The following is an 11,637-nucleotide window of genomic DNA, read 5'->3' on the forward strand; positions in this document are numbered from 1 at the left end:
ACATACATCTTGCCAAATGGAGATTTTTAAAAATTGATTGCTTGTGCAAATAATCATCTAAGGGGGAGTGTTATAAATATATTATTATTATAGATGATTATATATATATTAAAGATATTCTTTTATGATTTATAACAAATCTCAAATTTAAAATATTGTTTCATTCTTGAAATCTAATTGTCAGATTATCTCTATTCATCATCAGTTCGTCACAATAACTTCAAGTGCAGTCTAAGCTAATATTTTATTTTTAATTTTTAAGTTATAGACTAATCTTTTTACTAGTGTTGATCGGGTACAATCATGGGAGACTCGTTCCAATCAAGAGCTATGAGTATGATGCAACGCGAGTAAAATTGCCACGGTATCTTCCCCCTGCCCTTATACCCGTCCGGGTACATGCTTTATTCAAGTTACAGTGATGTAACTTGTAAAAGTAACAACTGTAATTTTAGAAAGATACCTGTATTTTTAGAAGTCGGTTTCAAAATAGAGCAAACAAATCAACAGATTCCGAATGTGCTTACGTCACCGATGACCGAAAATCACGTGGATCCCACAAAAAATGGCGGATTCCCATAATTTATCATCTTCTCCGTGCTGCTCGCCTTGCGGTCGTCTGATTCGCTCCATCCGCAGAAATGATCGGAGCTGATGAGGAAGAAGAAGAAATCTCCGCCCCACTTAGTAAGTCAGAATCCCAGCTGTTTTGTTTTTTGCTTAGATTATGCTCATCATGTCAACGAAGTATCGAAGAACTGATTTGAGTGAAAATGTGCAGTCCAGAAGATCCAAATCGAGCGGCATTCGGCCGATGCATCCTCCTCGGAAGAGGAGAACTCGTCTGTGGAGCAGGTGGCGCTGACCGTCCCGTTGACCGACGACCCAGCGCTGCCCGTTGTCACCTTCCGTTTCTGGGTACTGGGTTCGCTAGCCTGCGTGTTGCTCTCCTTCCTCAATCAGTTCTTCTGGTACCGACGCGAGCCGCTGTCGATCACCGCTATCTCCGCCCAGATCGCGGTTGTGCCGCTCGGGCACCTGATGGCGGCGGTGCTCACCCGGCGGGTTTTCTTCAAGGACCGAAAGTGGGAATTCAGCTTGAACCCAGGCCCTTTCAACGTGAAGGAGCACGTTCTGATCACCATCTTTGCGAATTCTGGGGCTTCCAATCCTTACTCTATTCACATCGTGAGCGCGGTGAAGATCTTTTACAGGCAGAGGATGACGTTTTGGGTGTCTCTGGGGGTGGTTTTGACCACACAGATTCTGGGTTTTGGATGGGCCGGGCTTTTCCGAAGGTTCTTGGTCGAGCCCGCTGCAATGTGGTGGCCACAAAATCTTGTTCAGGTTTCTCTCTTCAGGTCGCACCACTTTACTCCATGTCAATTACTCCTGTCAGCTCAAATTCCCTGTGATTTTGACATGTCATACAACTCTAATGCAACTTTCTGTATGATGATCATAAATTATGAAAACTCTTCAAGTTATATTTTTTTTTGAATTTTTATTTAATGTGATTCACATTTTGTGTATTTTGTGGTTGCGTGAGATACCCCTCTTTCACTTTTTCTACATCATCATATATGGTAGGTAGTTGGAGCTACAGAATGTGGATTATGTGCAAGGACTAATGAGGATGAAAAGATTCTTTCTTAAACCTAATGCATCCTACTTTTTGTTTAATCTATAGTTCTTACCTTCATTTTATAATCAATTAAACAGTGTAAAAACTACATTAATATATTTTTGTATTCAACAATATCAGATAATTGAGGTGGTTTGTAATCGTTCCAGATTCCAATGGCAGGGCACTTCACGAGAAAGAAGAGAGAGCTAAGGGTGGATTGACGCGAAACCAATTCTTCCTTACCGCATTTATCTGCAGCTTTGCTTACTATGTCTTCCCGGGATACCTTTTCCCAAAACTAACCTCAGTTTCCTGGCTTTGCTGGATATTTTCTTCTTCTGTCCTAGTCCAGCAGCTGGGTTCCGGACTACATGGTCTAGGAATCGGTGCTATTGGACTCGATTGGTCCAGCATATCCTCATACCTCGGCAGCCCACTTGCTAGCCCGTGGTTTGCTACTGCTAACATTGCTGTTGGATATTTTCTTTGCATGTATGTAGTCACGCCGATTATGTACTGGCTCGATGTCTACAAAGCAAAGACGTTTGCCATATTCTCGGATGATCTTTTTACGTCAACTGGGCAAAAATATAACATCTCGGCCATTATAGATTCGAACTTCCACATTGACTTGCAGGCATATGAGCGTGAAGGGCATCTCTATCTTAGCACATTCTTTGCTATGACATATGCTTTTAGTTTTGCATGTCTCACTGCCACCATTGTTCATGTCCTCCTCTTTCATGGCAGGTATGCTGAGACAACGGCTTATGCACAAGTTTTGCAGTATTACTAATTCACACTGTTCCATGATTAAACTGCATTTATAAAGAAAGGGTACAAACTTTCCTCTTAAGTTAGAAACTTGCTGTTTCAAAAACTTATGAGCTTATTGAACATATTAAACTTCTTTCCTTTTATAATTTAGCCACCTAGATCTTATTTACAATCTTTGAATTATCCTGGATAACATGACATCGAGTAGCAATAATTGCTCCTGATACCATATGTGGCAGCCTATATTACACTAGAATGAAATCATGACATTTTTGGTATCAAATATTTTAAACTATTTGAGTTAAAATGTTATCACCTGTTGTAGTATTTGATAAAGCATAACCATTTGATCCTCTACCGAAATCATGCAACTTGATCGCCTTTTGTCCAAATAAAGGTTTATCATCCTCAATCTTCCTTGCTAATTAAAACCACAATTCTTTTTCCCAAATAATCAACTAAATTGGGCCTCATTATATCCATCCCATTTCAAGTGATGAGAACCCAAAACACTCCAACCCCAGAAATTCTCTCTTCTTGCCAAGTATCTCCCTATACAACTCTTGCTACTTCTTTAATGTGTTACTACTTTGGATGGTACAGCAAAATGCAGCCTGTATTATTATGCTTGTACAGTGTATTTCTGTGCTCTGAAACTGCTGCTTTATGAAACTTAGAGATCTATGGCTGCTCAGCAAGTCAGCGTTTGAGGAGAAGAAGATGGATGTACACACAAAACTAATGCAAAAATACAAGCAAGTTCCTGAATGGTGGTTCATATGCATTCTTTTGGTGAACATTTTAGCTACCATACTTATCTGCCATTACTACAACGATCAACTTCAGTTACCGTGGTGGGGTGTCTTGTTAGCGTGTGTTATTGCCTTCAGTTTTACTCTTCCAGTGGGAGTTATTACAGCCACAACGAACCAAGTGAGATTTATATGCCGCTAGCTAAATTTAATTGTTCGATATGTATTGGATGAAATATTGAACTTCTATCTGAAACTTGAGCCTTTTTTATCAGACACCAGGGCTGAACGTGATTACAGAGTACATAATTGGTTTCCTGTATCCCGGATATCCAGTTGCTAATATGTGCTTTAAGGTGTATGGCTACATCAGCATGAAACAGGCGCTAACATTTCTACAAGACTTGAAACTTGGACATTACATGAAAATACCTCCAAGAACAATGTTCATGGCTCAGGTTCGTTTTTACTCTCTTTCTTCCTCCTAAACAATTAGAGGGGTGATCAGGTGTGGATTAAGAATAGCAGCATCAGCCATCAGAGCAAGACAGGGCTTAAGGGTGTTTCAATGATTTTGAGGGTGCGAAATGTTGATTTTTGGAAAAATTGTGCTTGCGTGTGTGGCATTCAACATAAAATCTGATCATTTCTGCCTGTTAATCAGGTGGTTGGCACCCTAATATCAGCATTAGCTCATCTAGGAACAGCATGGTGGCTAATGGACACCGTCCCAGACATTTGTGACCGAACAGCACTTCCTCCAGGAAGCCCATGGACATGCCCAAGCGACCACGTATTCTATGATGCCTCAGTCATCTGGGGTTTGATTGGGCCGCGAAGAATCTTTGGTGATCTTGGCTATTACTCAGCAATCAATTGGTCTTTTCTAGTAGGTGCCATAGCTCCCCTTCTAGTTTGGTTTGCTCATAAAGCATTTCCCAACCAGCACTGGATCAGACACATTACAGTTCCCGTATTGTTAGTCTCGATAATCAACATGCCACCGGCTACTTCTGTAAACTACAACAGCTGGATTATACTCGGTTTTGCCTCTGGCTTCGTTGCATACAGATATCATCGTGACTTGTGGAGTCGACACAATTATGTGCTGTCGGGGGCTCTGGATGCCGGGCTTGCGTTTATGGGCGTGTTTCTGTATTTATGTTTGGGAATGGAACACATTAAGCTTGACTGGTGGGGAAGTGAAACAGATGGTTGCCCTTTAGCTTCTTGCCCAACTGCTCAAGGCATTGTGGTAAAAGGCTGTCCAGTTGTTTGAGTGGCGTTGTATAGTTTTTCAGCGGATTACTTTTCATTGAATTTGTTATATTTGTATCCACATTGTAAAATTAGAAAAAGAAAATAAAAATGTACTGTGCAAGTTTATAATTTCAAATTTGTATAATTAATTCAACTTGTTTCTAGTTAAATGAGATGGACAAGTTTGCTTCTGAAATTCTATTATTTAACATGTCCAATGCCTTGGAAGATTATTACTATGATTATTCAAACAAGTTTCTTTTTAAAGAAACTATATTTAGAATTCATTTTTTATTGTCACATGCACATAGGAATATTTGTTTAATTTTAGCACCCGAACTATATTTTCAAATGTAGGACGATATCGAGTTGAGATCCAATTATTAAAAAAACCTTCTCTCCCAACTTTAAAAAAAGTAAAATAATGTTTTGAATTATTCTTTTTTTTTTTTTTGAGGAAATTATTCTTTTCTTTTTTTTTTTTAAATAGAAGAAGAAGAAGATTTATGCGTAAAGAAAGGAAAAAACCTTGCCACATTTTGACAGTTTAAAGGGAAGCATCAAATGGAGACTGATGACACCAAAGCGACCCCAACGTCTTCGTCTTTGCGGTGGCGGATTATCCGCCGCGCCCTTCTCCGGCGTACATCTTGTTCCGGTAAGCACCTGTTGAATATTTCCATATGCACGTAATACCTTGATATTCTGTTTGACAGCGAACAATTCGTAGACAATCCAGTAGAAGCGATCCGTTTGAATCAAATTTCTCGAAGGACGAAAATTGGGTTCAATTTGATACCTTTCCGTTTGGTGGGTGAAGATGGAGAAAAGAATCCAGATTTTTCTTCGATGGAAAATCACGGAGATGTTTGTTTCTGCTACATGCTGCCTCTTCCTAGTGCTCCGAAGCTTTTTCTCCGGTTAGTTTAGTTGAATTTCACTTACGTGCTTTTAATATTTCGTTTACTTCTTTCTTCTCTAATTTGGACACGTTATTTCTTTCATTATCGGGTTAGGAAATCTAATGGCTGTGAACAGTGTGATTATACTATCAATTTCGTTGGAATTGTTCCAACTTCAATGCAGTTCGCTGTAGACTTTTGTTTTTGTAATGATGCTCTATGTAGCTGATGTTGGTTGGGGAGTGACAATTGATTACTTGTGGAGCTTAACGCAGTCAAAGATTGGAAGATTGTCCGGATCTCAATGATTTTGAAATCTGCAATAGATATCAAATTGACAACACCGGACTTGTCTGTAAGTAGAACATACCATCTCATTCCATCCCCATTTTGTTGATAATAAAGTTATTATCTTTGAGCAACCAGTCTCATCTGCCATTTACCACTACAATTAGCATTCGACCTAGCTAGTCTTGTGCAGCTTCCATTTCGTAAATTTATTTGTCAAGTGCCAACTTAGCTTCTTGGGATATCAGCTCTAGAACTGAAAGGAAGAAATATGTTAGTGGTCACAACTAATACCTAGCTGTGTAAACGGTTCAAGAAATGACCTGTATATTTTTATATTCTAGAAACATCTTTAATCTCATCTTGAGAGGGAAATGGGAATCAGAAAAATTTACCAGGAATCTTTCTGGTCTCTATTTCTCTCTTATTCAATTCTTTTCTCTCTTCATTCGTGTTGTCCTTTGATTTTATTTTATCAACTCTTTTTCTTACCTCTTAGTTTGTTGGAGTACATGATTGTTACGGATAAGCTAACCGATAGGGATAAAAGATGTGGAAGAGGAATGGTCCTACTTAAGTGGACCTAGTAGAGAATTTGGTGATTCGAGTGATAAAAGATGTGGAAGAGGAATGGCCCTACTTAAGTGGACCTAGTAGAGAATTTGGTGATTTGAGTCTTCAATTGCTCATTCATGCGTTGCCACAATTTTGGGCGGGAAACAGACTATTGAGAATCAATGAGTCCAATTTTTGTTATGTAGATTTTCTTAGGGTTTTTTTTGGCCTTAATCTCACCTTGAGGAAAGGATGGAATGATGAAAATTGTCAATTTGGTTCGTTTGATCATATTTGAGATTTGCATCAAGAATATTGAGTGAGCCATTTTTCTGCTTCTGATGCAATACCTATCGCTGTCAGCTATAATCAGGTTGCTTTTTCCAAACACAGTCAAAAGTGAAATAGCTCTGTCCCCAGCATGTACTATCTTACTACACTCGCCGTTTTTGTTTTTGAATAGGTCAATGGCCTTCTGAGGATGTACTTGCTTATTATTCCTTGTCACACTGTAATAGCTTCAGGTTATCATAACTTCTCTATTTAATTATACCTGGTGGTGTTTTCCCTTGGTTTAGTTATCGTTCTTTCTCAAATTTTCCAGAGATAAAAGGGTGATCGAACTTGGAGCAGGCTATGGGTTAGCTGGCTTAGTTATTGCAATGGTCACAGATGTATCTGAAGTTTTGATATCAGATGGAAATCCTCAAGTAGTTAATTGTATCCTTTGGACTAGGTCTTATTACTTTGTGAAATTTGTGAGTACTCGTAAGAAAATGTAACATCAACATTTTACTTTGTGCAGCATGCTCCAAAAGAAGATATTACTCTGTCTTTTCCTGAGTGATGTGCTTTTGAGTTTCTTAGCTCCTCAACATTGATAAATTTCAAATTAGGCAACCAGGAAACTAGAAACTTTCTGGGGAAAAAATTGTCCCTTGAAAGAAGAATATTATTGATAGGAACAGAATATCACTGCACCTTTTTAAAATATTAATGTTCTATAAGTCAGGAGTTGTTTTATGAGAACTCTTTTGAGACAGTACTGATTGACCACACTAGTTTCCTTCATTTATCAATGGTGCATGTTTATCATGAATTCCTTCTCACCAAGAATTGGAACTCTTAACAGGCAGATATTCAGCATAATATAGATGCCAATGCTGCATCATTTGGCAACACAAACGTGAAGTCAATGATGCTACATTGGGGTCAGCATGAGGTCTCCGAAATCAATGGTACCTTTGACGTGATTGTTGCAAGTGACTGGTAACTGGTTGTCCTATGAACTCAAGTTCAAGTATCTTTGTTAGCGTCTGCTTTTCATAAATGCATTTTCTATAATAATTTCCTTTATTTTTGATTCATTTATAGTTGTGGTTGCACGGACGATGTAAATTGCTGGACATTGTTAAAGTTTATGATGTGTAAAATGACAAAACACCTCTCTTGCCTTAGTAATGAGGGATGTGGGTTTTTAAATGTCAAACTATGGTTTCCGATCCACATGGACCTTTTAAAGTAATCTTAACATGCCTGGAAGAATTCATTTTTATCGTTATATTTATCTTACTGGTTTCCTTGCTTGGACCAGTAAGAATTTTCTTCTCCTGATTTTGCAGCACTTTCTTTAAGGAGTTCCACAATGGTCTTGCTCAAACAATCAAATGCTTGCTAAAAGTAGATGAACCCTCTGAAGCCCTGCTTTTTAGCCCCAAAAGAGGTGATTCATTGGATAAGTTTCTGGCTGAAGTTAAGGACAATGGCCTGCAGTTCAGCATAACAGAGAACTATGACACAACAATTTGGAAGCGTCATCAAGAATTTCTCAGTGGTGATAAATCCTGGCCCAACTACGAGCCAGATCACTGTTACCCGTTATTGGTCAGTGTCAAACGCTAGAATTTTGTCATTTGCTTTTACCATTTCTGATCGTTTGCCTACATTCTTTAGACTCATTATATTTGTTTTTACGAAGAACCTGGTCATTGTTTAATGCCACTACATTTTGGAGCATTGATCTTTTCAGCTACTCGTACACCTCGTGTTTCATGCACGTCTTTGTTTATGTCTATTCTTCTGATAGACTTCAAGTGCTTATGCCATACCTTTTTAGGAACTGTCTCTATCTTTCGTTATAGTAAACTTTAGTTTGTCCGTCCTAGGCAGGGACGGAGCTAGATGCTTAAACTCAAATATTGTCAATTATTGTAAATTTGTAAGCATAATGATACTGCATGATACTTATTTGCATATACAAAAGATTAAATAGAATAGCTGAATCATGTTATTGCTAGGATGCATACATGGTATATCAACTGGTATGAGGGTGAGTAATGTTTGAGATCGCTTCCAAAAACAATTTTGTGAAGGAAAAACTCCTGAGCACTTTTTGGAAGCAATCACAAACAATACCTAAGTCTAATTCAACAAATAAATAAATAAATAAACAAATAAAAATGACTTTAGATCATCTGGGGATTGATTTTGAGTAGGTAATTGTTTGCTGACTTTTACCACTGGTTACGAATTGGTGTATCGGGCCGGGTTTCAGTCATCCGACGGGCTTGGGTTATGAGTTGTATGGGCTTCAGGTTCCATCATCCAAATATCAGATTAAGTAGATGGCCCATAAATGTTGGGATGGGCAGGATAACTGCCAAACACATGATGAGAATGGAGGTGAACTGCAAGGAAGCAGCGGCGGATACAATTGACACTCGGGTAGGCACAGTTACTTCACTTGGGTTGGTCTGGGCGGGATACCTGCCAAATACATGATGAGAATACATCAAATGATCAAAACCACCATAATGAAATTTTCAATGTGTTCATGTCTGGATTTAAAAAAGGATAGGATATAAGGATTACTGATCCAATATATAAATGAACTTTTTATATTTGTTTGTTTATTTGATCGCGAATTGAGTAGTTACCGGGCGGAAAGGGACGGACAGAAAGTGACGACATAATCGGATGAAGCACAAGTAAATGTGCTGCTCCTATCATCATATGCGTAGCTGTAAGCCATGGGGCACGCGTTCTTGAAGAACGCTGAGTATGCGCTCGGCCCGCAAGTGTCTGGCGTCCCGTGCTCACCGCTGCAGCAATATCTAGGATCCCCGAAGGCCTCACAGGCGCTCCTACATGCCACGCAATCCCCCGAGCTGCTGCTCACCACCTTCAGCTCTGGAGGGCACGAGGCGTTGAGGTCCGCATTGCATCCTGTGTGCGTGCAGTTCCCGCTTCCGGCCCCATTCTGTGGGACGACCAACATAGGTAGATTGAACCCGTCCACGAGACTGACATCATAGAAGTCGAGCCCATTGAAGCCGTTGAGTGTGAACTCAACCAGACTAGCTGGAGGCACCGCACCGTTGCCTCCGCACTCAACCTTTCCGGTGCCACAATCGCCAGTGGCGCAGTTGAAAATCCCGGTGGTGGGATCTTGAGCGCAAAACGTGCGGCCCCATAAACGGCCAGACCAAGAAGATGGTACATATATTGAAACCGAATCGCCGGAGTTGAGCACAAATCCAGTGGTCGAAAGCTGGGGAGCACCAGCGTTAGATAATATCCCCGGCCACACGGCGTGGGAGCACTGGTTCACTAACGTAAATGTCGCGAAACACACCACGCCTGCATTCCGCACCACGAACATGCATGTTTGCATGAAAACGTTATGAAAAGATATTCAACGGAGTTGAGTTAATTAAATACCTGGCATTAATAGAAGGAGACCTGAAATTAGAAGAATGGATTTAAGGAAGTTGTGTGTTTCAGCCATCTTTTGATGAACAATGAATTGATGTCGTCGCAGGAAACTGAAGTTGAAAAGTGATTATGCGACGACTGTGTTTTCTATCAAATCGTATCCTTGAAATGTTTTGATGAATATACTAGTAGCTGTAATCTTGAAGCTACGGTGAAATTAAGTACTTGAAACTCGAATCTTGGTAATGAAACAAAGACAATTTATATAATGTTTTGGGATATTCAATTCATCAAAATTTTTAGGAAATTTCTGTACGACGATAAAAATAATTATTGGTAGATTATTATGTTTGACTGGAAAGCATAATCCTAGCATGAATTGGAAATTTAAAACAAGTGGTGGAATATACATTACAACAAAAAGTAAAAGAAGTAGGATTCGGTGAGCAAAGTGGCAACAATTTCGAGCTGAGGCAGAATCAAATACGTGGAAATTCAGAGGGTTCTTCCGACAAGTTTAATTATGAATCTTGAATTTGACTAATTTCAGAAGTCAGCACAAAGATTCTCTCTGTTGTGTTCTTCAGATTGGGAAAGTCCTCCTATTTATTGTAGTTTTGATTAAGTGTTTAAATTTCGGATAAAATCGAAAAAAAAAAAATCAAATCGAAAAAACCAAACATTAAATCGAACTGAAAATTAGATTTTGAAATTCGGATATAAATGTTAAAATCAAAATTTATTTGGTTTGATTTTAGATTATATATGTCAAAACTAAACTGATTGAAAATACTGAATTTTATTAAATTAATAATTTTATTTATATTATTATTTAAGTTATATATTTTATAAGATGATATTTACTGAATGAAATATCATTTATAATAATTTTTAGTTGATTATTGTTTATATAAATTATTTAGACTACATTAAAACAAAATCAATTAGACTTTGAATTTAAAGGTTTTACAAATAAATCATGTATAAAGATAACATATTATATTTTAAAATATATTTATATTACTAATCAAAATAATTTTATCAAATCCGAAATAACCGACCGAATAACCGAACCGTTTTGGTAGAAAACCGGATCGGACCGGAAGAAAACGGTTCGGATATCGGAATATATATTTCTAAATTCAAAAATCGAAATAAAAAACCAAAAACCAAACCAAACCAAACCAAACCAAATCGACCGATGAACATCCCTAATTTTGACTTCAGTCAAATATAACTACTGTATCAGGAAATATATATACTTATAATGTATCTATTATCTTTATTATTATTATTACTATTATTACATATCTAAAAATGTGAATAAAAGGGTAAAGCTTTATCATTGTGAAATAACAACTTTATCCTTTTATTCACACTATAAGTAAGACCATATAATATATAGAGAGATATAAAACTAAAAGCAACATTTTAGTTAAGACATAAACGTAAATAAATATTTCTATTATATGTAAATATTAATATCCATAAATACATTATATATTTATTACTATCATTAAATTGCAACTAATGCATCCATTAACCCTATTACACAATTTATTTTTTAATTATTATATTTTAAAAAGAACTATTTATTCCTTCTTTTTTCACAATTTTTAACCATTTATTCATTTTTCACAATTTTTTTTGGCTTATTAGTAGATTATTTTCTACATTAATATTAAATCTACAAATTATGAAATCATATATAATTGATTATATGGTAATAGTCTAATGACACATTTCGTACTATTATCTAATT

At 37.5% G+C, this 11,637-nt stretch overlaps 3 protein-coding genes across 5 annotated transcripts; 2 read left to right on the top strand and 1 right to left on the bottom strand.

The window, feature by feature from the left end:
- Positions 1-488: 488 nt before the first annotated feature.
- On the top strand, positions 489-4,586 carry LOC140887226 (oligopeptide transporter 7-like). 2 transcript variants are annotated; one of them, XM_073294338.1, is made up of 6 exons: positions 489-687; positions 782-1,361; positions 1,808-2,377; positions 3,082-3,337; positions 3,432-3,614; positions 3,821-4,586. In XM_073294338.1, the coding sequence occupies exons 1-6, from the start codon at positions 642-644 to the stop codon at positions 4,433-4,435; spliced, it is 2,250 nt and encodes a 749-aa protein (XP_073150439.1). In that variant the 5' UTR covers positions 489-641; the 3' UTR covers positions 4,436-4,586. The 2 variants fall into 2 exon arrangements, with proteins under 2 accessions (XP_073150439.1, XP_073150441.1); XM_073294340.1 differs by lacking the exon at positions 489-687 and having other exon boundaries at positions 1,134-1,347; positions 1,795-2,377.
- Positions 4,587-4,938: 352 nt separating this feature from the next.
- LOC140887391 (calmodulin-lysine N-methyltransferase) lies at positions 4,939-8,271 on the top strand. Of its 2 annotated transcripts, none has more exons than XM_073294616.1 (7): positions 4,939-5,074; positions 5,147-5,336; positions 5,594-5,673; positions 6,625-6,685; positions 6,766-6,881; positions 7,298-7,430; positions 7,784-8,271. In XM_073294616.1, the coding sequence occupies exons 1-7, from the start codon at positions 4,981-4,983 to the stop codon at positions 8,061-8,063; spliced, it is 954 nt and encodes a 317-aa protein (XP_073150717.1). In that variant the 5' UTR covers positions 4,939-4,980; the 3' UTR covers positions 8,064-8,271. The 2 variants fall into 2 exon arrangements, with proteins under 2 accessions (XP_073150717.1, XP_073150718.1); XM_073294617.1 differs by having other exon boundaries at positions 5,156-5,336.
- Positions 8,272-9,093: 822 nt separating this feature from the next.
- On the bottom strand, positions 9,094-9,948 carry LOC140890101 (thaumatin-like protein 1b). The gene is made up of 2 exons (XM_073297859.1): positions 9,882-9,948; positions 9,094-9,800 (listed from the first exon to the last, which is right to left on the bottom strand). The coding sequence occupies exons 1-2, from the start codon at positions 9,946-9,948 to the stop codon at positions 9,094-9,096; spliced, it is 774 nt and encodes a 257-aa protein (XP_073153960.1).
- Between the last annotated feature and the right edge of the window lie 1,689 nt (positions 9,949-11,637).

Source organism: Henckelia pumila, chromosome 3 (genome assembly GCF_033568475.1).
Source record: "Henckelia pumila isolate YLH828 chromosome 3, ASM3356847v2, whole genome shotgun sequence".
Classification (NCBI taxonomy): Eukaryota; Viridiplantae; Streptophyta; class Magnoliopsida; order Lamiales; family Gesneriaceae; genus Henckelia; species Henckelia pumila.